The sequence below is a fragment of the Vicugna pacos genome, chromosome 10 (assembly GCF_048564905.1).
Source record: "Vicugna pacos chromosome 10, VicPac4, whole genome shotgun sequence".
Lineage (NCBI taxonomy): Eukaryota > Metazoa > Chordata > Mammalia > Artiodactyla > Camelidae > Vicugna > Vicugna pacos.
The window spans coordinates 74,705,637-74,711,924 of NC_132996.1; the positions used below are offsets into that span (position 1 = coordinate 74,705,637).

Genomic DNA, 6,288 nt, shown 5'->3' on the forward strand with positions numbered 1-6,288 from the left:
CCACGGCCTCACCCACGCCCACCAGCTCACACACCTCGCTCACCACACACTCCACCCCCACGGTCCCTGTGCCCACCTCCTCCCACACCACACCTCCACCCACGGAAACATCCTTCCGGACCACCACCATCTTCCCGACTCCGTCACTGCCACTGACCCATCCCATCCATGTGTCAACCTCTGCCACCTCCCCGGGGACTCCAACCTCTCACCAAGCTCCCAGAACCACATACACCTACTATTCGTCCTCCACCACACCGCCAACAGGCACCACACTGACATCTACACGCCTCCAGACCTCGGGCACAGCACCCACACACACGGCCCCGCCACTCACCACCATCACGACTGGGACCACCCACGGCCCCAGCTCACTCAGCACAGCCAAAACCTCCACTTCCCCTGTATCACACTCGCCTTCCACTCTCCATCCTCCAAACACACCCACACCACACACCACCATCGCCCCCTCCACCACCAGCAGAGGCACTGCGACCACCGTGATGCACAGCGTCACCACCACGGCCTCACCCACGCCCACCAGCTCACACACCTCGCTCACCACACACTCCACCCCCACGGTCCCTGTGCCCACCTCCTCCCACACCACACCTCCACCCACGGAAACATCCTTCCGGACCACCACCATCTTCCCGACTCCATCACTGCCACTGACCCATCCCATCCATGTGTCAACCTCTGCCACCTCCCCGGGGACTCCAACCTCTCACCAAGCTCCCAGAACCACATACACCTACTATTCGTCCTCCACCACACCGCCAACAGGCACCACACTGACATCTACACGCCTCCAGACCTCGGGCACAGCACCCACACACACGGCCCCGCCACTCACCACCATCACGACTGGGACCACCCACGGCCCCAGCTCACTCAGCACAGCCAAAACCTCCACTTCCCCTGTATCACACTCGCCTTCCACTCTCCATCCTCCAAACACACCCACACCACACACCACCATCGCCCCCTCCACCACCAGCAGAGGCACTGCGACCACCGTGATGCACAGCGTCACCACCACGGCCTCACCCACGCCCACCAGCTCACACACCTCGCTCACCACACACTCCACCCCCACGGTCCCTGTGCCCACCTCCTCCCACACCACACCTCCACCCACGGAAACATCCTTCCGGACCACCACCATCTTCCCGACTCCGTCACTGCCACTGACCCATCCCATCCATGTGTCAACCTCTGCCACCTCCCCGGGGACTCCAACCTCTCACCAAGCTCCCAGAACCACATACACCTACTATTCGTCCTCCACCACACCGCCAACAGGCACCACACTGACATCTACACGCCTCCAGACCTCGGGCACAGCACCCACACACACGGCCCCGCCACTCACCACCATCACGACTGGGACCACCCACGGCCCCAGCTCACTCAGCACAGCCAAAACCTCCACTTCCCCTGTACCACACTCGCCTTCCACTCTCCATCCTCCAAACACACCCACACCACACACCACCATCGCCCCCTCCACCACCAGCAGAGGCACTGCGACCACCGTGATGCACAGCGTCACCACCACGGCCTCACCCACGCCCACCAGCTCACACACCTCGCTCACCACACACTCCACCCCCACGGTCCCTGTGCCCACCTCCTCCCACACCACACCTCCACCCACGGAAACATCCTTCCGGACCACCACCATCTTCCCGACTCCGTCACTGCCACTGACCCATCCCATCCATGTGTCAACCTCTGCCACCTCCCCGGGGACTCCAACCTCTCACCAAGCTCCCAGAACCACATACACCTACTATTCGTCCTCCACCACACCGCCAACAGGCACCACACTGACATCTACACGCCTCCAGACCTCGGGCACAGCACCCACACACACGGCCCCGCCACTCACCACCATCACGACTGGGACCACCCACGGCCCCAGCTCACTCAGCACAGCCAAAACCTCCACTTCCCCTGTATCACACTCGCCTTCCACTCTCCATCCTCCAAACACACCCACACCACACACCACCATCGCCCCCTCCACCACCAGCAGAGGCACTGCGACCACCGTGATGCACAGCGTCACCACCACGGCCTCACCCACGCCCACCAGCTCACACACCTCGCTCACCACACACTCCACCCCCACGGTCCCTGTGCCCACCTCCTCCCACACCACACCTCCACCCACGGAAACATCCTTCCGGACCACCACCATCTTCCCGACTCCGTCACTGCCACTGACCCATCCCATCCATGTGTCAACCTCTGCCACCTCCCCGGGGACTCCAACCTCTCACCAAGCTCCCAGAACCACATACACCTACTATTCGTCCTCCACCACACCGCCAACAGGCACCACACTGACATCTACACGCCTCCAGACCTCGGGCACAGCACCCACACACACGGCCCCGCCACTCACCACCATCACGACTGGGACCACCCACGGCCCCAGCTCACTCAGCACAGCCAAAACCTCCACTTCCCCTGTATCACACTCGCCTTCCACTCTCCATCCTCCAAACACACCCACACCACACACCACCATCGCCCCCTCCACCACCAGCAGAGGCACTGCGACCACCGTGATGCACAGCGTCACCACCACGGCCTCACCCACGCCCACCAGCTCACACACCTCGCTCACCACACACTCCACCCCCACGGTCCCTGTGCCCACCTCCTCCCACACCACACCTCCACCCACGGAAACATCCTTCCGGACCACCACCATCTTCCCGACTCCGTCACTGCCACTGACCCATCCCATCCATGTGTCAACCTCTGCCACGTCCCCAGGGACACCAAGTACTCACCGAGTTAATTCCACCACACCACTAAGTCATTATTCTTCCTCTCCCTTCAGCTCTAGCTTCAACCCTGCCTTGTCTTCTCCAACTTCCCCAAAGTCAAGCCCTACCTCTTGGTCTAAAGCTGCAACTGTGTTTAATTCTCCACGTTCCTCATCTTCCTCATCCAACACCTCCCCTCACCTCTTCCCGTACACTCCTTCCTCTTTCAGTCCTCACGTTTCGTCACACACCTCTCCTTCCTTCATATCATCTTCGCCTCCATCTTCCGCGGGCTTCCCCACCAGTACTTCCAGTCCCCACAGTGCCTCTTCCCCTGGACCCCAGAGCACATCAAGCACAGCCTCTCAGTCCGGTGTCTCCGTTTCCCCTAACCCCTCCACTCGTGTCCCGTCCTCTCCCTTCACTCCCACTTCTCCCCTGCGCAGCACGACCCTTCCCTCAGCCTCACCCACCCTGTCCCTTGTCCCCAATTCCACCACCATAGTCTTTCTGTCCACAACTCAGACCACGGCCAGCACCCCTGCCTCCCCGACTGCGTCCTCTCAGTCCACTACATCACAATTCACCTCTCTTACCACTGATGCCCCTACACATGGCCTCGTGTCTTCCACGCTGGGGGTGACAGCTGTACCAAGTTCCCCAGCCACCCACCTCACCACCAGACCACCCAGCACTACTGGGCTGCTGACCACCCTATTCCTGACCAGCTCCATCACTGGGCCTGGAAGCTCCTCCTTCCCCACTGCCACATCCTTTCCCACTGAGAGCCACCCTGCCTCCTCTCTCATCACGTCCCTACCCAGCTCCCTTGGTAAGTCGTGTGTCTGCCGCCACCTCGTGACCCCGAGTGTGTGCTTCCTCTCAGCCTTTCTCTCCGCTCTGGCTGACAGTTAGGTCACTCCAGTGCAGTTCCTGCCTCTTCCTGTCCCCTCAAGCTTTCTGGTGAGAAATGGCTATAGCCTCTGCTCCACCTGCTGTCCCCCATCGCACTCCACCAGCTGCCGACAGAGGCTGGCCCAGCCTCTCCAGCAGGCACGGACCCTTCCTCCCCCTAAAGCCTTCACTTCCCCTGCCTGGGGATGGCCATGCAGCGCAGAGCACTGAGCCAACTTGGGGTCACTCGCAGCAGGGGGTGCCCACCCTGGCTTCTAAGTGGTCCCAATGTGCTCTTGGGGTCACTCTAGGTCGCTGAGGTCCAGGGCCTCAGCTGTGTCCCGGGGTGCGTGGGACAGACAGGGCCCAGCAACAGCACAACCACACCTCCTCCACCCACCCCCGGCCATCCTGTGTGCAGCCCCCACAGCCCTGGGGCCCCCTCAGGCTTTCTGGACCAGGTTCTAGCTCCTTTCTCCCCTCTGCTCTGGGCGTTTCTCCAGACTGGCCAAAATGGGTGCCTGGCTTTCCACAGGTGGCCCCCCCTCCCGCCTCTGGGCCTGTACGTCTGTCCCGTACCTGGCTCGTGTGTGCTCCCCGACAGCCCCCGCTGCGGCGCTGGCCTCCCTCTGAGGGGAGCTCAGCAGCAGCCTCCCAGGACTACCCTCCCCAGAGCTCAGAGGGACCCTATGCTTCTGCCACCGCAACCCTCCCTCAGGTTGCTGAAAGGAGGGGCATGCCTCACTCCGGATGATGCCGGGGGTCCCACTGGGACCAGTGGCCAGGGCTCCACGCTCCAGCACCTGCCCAGGCCTCCGTGCTACCGCCTCCTCCTCCTCCCCTCTGCCTTCCTGCCCCCAGGCCTGCTGGGCATACTTGGTTCTCGAGGGACACCCCTCCCCTGTCTTCCGGGTGTCCCCTCCATGGCACCCATCCCCCAGTAGGACGATCTACCACCGTAGGACAGTGTTGAAAAGAAACACATTCTCTCATGGGACCAGGGCTGGGTGCGGGCGGCCCACGAGGAGGGACCCAGGAAGTGGGATGAGGGAGCAGGAGGGGAGAGCAGGAGAGGAGAGCTGGAGGCAACACCACCTGCAGGGAAGCACCCAGAGCCCCGCCCCTGCCAGGCCTCCCATCTCTGCCTTCAGCAGAAAAGCAGGTAAGCAGGGCTCCAGGCCATGGGGGGCCTTGTGTCGGGGCGATGGGACAGCAGGACAGACAATTCAGTCCGCACAGGAACTCCTCGCAGCTTTGCACTCGAGGTCCACGGTGGCAGTTCCTAACGGCCACACTGCTTGGCCAGCCGCCAGGGCCCCTGAGACAGCTCATCGCTACAGTCTGTCCACCAGGATCGATGCAGGACAGAGCTCAGAGCCGGGCCACATCCCACCCCCACCGGGAGTACAGACCCTGGCAGGAAGCTCTTGTGCTACCATCTGCCCCCTCTGGGGACACTGACATCCTCCCCTCATCCCTCCCGCAGGTACGGGGCCCAGCAGGCCAGAGACACCTACGCCCACAGGTTGGTAGCAGGCCGGGAGGGGAGGTGGCAAGGGAAGCTAAACCAGGGCCAGGGCTGGCCATCTGCCTCACCCTCTGTGAACAGCCCTGACTTGGCCCCAGTGGAGTCCAGTGCAGCCAACTTTCAGGAAGAAAACACACCATGAGGAACTACCAGGCTTTGCTCCCAAGCACAGCTGTGAGGCCTGAGCTCAGCGGGGCTCAGACAGAGGAGACGGTCTGGGGCGGGGGCCTGAGTGTGGGGCAGGGGTCCAGGTAGAAGGCCACTGCGGGCAGGAAAGTGCTGGTGTGTGCCCCCGCCATCCCACCTAGGTCAGCTAAGTGGCCAGGCAGCTGGCCACCTCCCCTCAGCGGAGTCCGGACTACCCACCATCCCACACAAAAAGGGACTGAAAACCTGAGGCCCAGAGGCTACACCTGCCCCTCAGCCAGGCCCTGGGGCTGCCCTGACCACCTGCCTCTTGGCTCCCAGGGAACTGCAGCGTGAGGGAGGTTCAGGAGGAGATCACTTACCAGGGGTGCACAGCCAACGTGACAGTGACCCGCTGTGAGGGTGTCTGCGCCTCCTCGGCTAGGTGAGCTGTGGGACCCGGGAAGTCTGTCCAGTCCTGGGCTTGGAATCTGCCCTGCCCAGCAGAGGTGGCTCCGAGTAGGAGTCGGGGAAGCTCTGCCCCAGAGCTCCCAGCCACAGGCCACGTGCTGCTCTGTCAGGTGGCCCTGGCCTGTCCCCACCTGCAAACCTGCCTGGAGGCACCGGGGACTCAGGGCTGACTGGCAGACTGGGGAAGTCAGCAACGGGAGCTCCCCTAACCAACCACCGGGACCTAGCTCTCTGGGCGGCTGGGGAGGGCAGGAGCGCTCTCGAGGCAGAGGCCTTGACCTACACTCTCCGCCGCGGCTCCTTTGCAGCTTCAACACCGACACCATGCAAGTGGACACCCGCTGTAGCTGCTGCCACCCCCTCAGCTCCCACGAGAAGCAGCTCGAGCTGCCCTGCACAGACCCCAGGGCACAGGGACAGCGGCTGGTGCTCCCCCTGCAGGTGTTCAGCAGCTGCGTGTGCAGCCCCCGGCGCTGTGGAGATTAG

At 62.8% G+C, this 6,288-nt stretch overlaps 1 protein-coding gene across 1 annotated transcript; it reads left to right on the top strand.

Annotated features, from left to right (window-relative positions):
• The first annotated feature begins 1,541 nt into the window (after positions 1-1,541).
• LOC102525616 (uncharacterized) lies at positions 1,542-6,288 on the top strand. Its single transcript, XM_072970743.1, has 5 exons — positions 1,542-2,765; positions 3,014-3,156; positions 3,230-3,615; positions 5,674-5,776; positions 6,111-6,288. Exons 1-5 carry the CDS (start codon positions 1,542-1,544, stop codon positions 6,286-6,288), a joined length of 2,034 nt encoding a protein of 677 aa, XP_072826844.1.

Coding starts and splice junctions, on each gene's coding strand:
- LOC102525616 (XM_072970743.1), top strand. CDS start 1,542: ATGCACAGCGTCACCACCACGGCCTCACCCACGCCCACCAGCTCACAC. Junction 3,616..5,673: donor GTCCCTACCCAGCTCCCTTG/GTAAGTCGTGTG, acceptor CTTGGCTCCCAG/GGAACTGCAGCGTGAGGGAG. Junction 5,777..6,110: donor GTCTGCGCCTCCTCGGCTAG/GTGAGCTGTGGG, acceptor GCTCCTTTGCAG/CTTCAACACCGACACCATGC.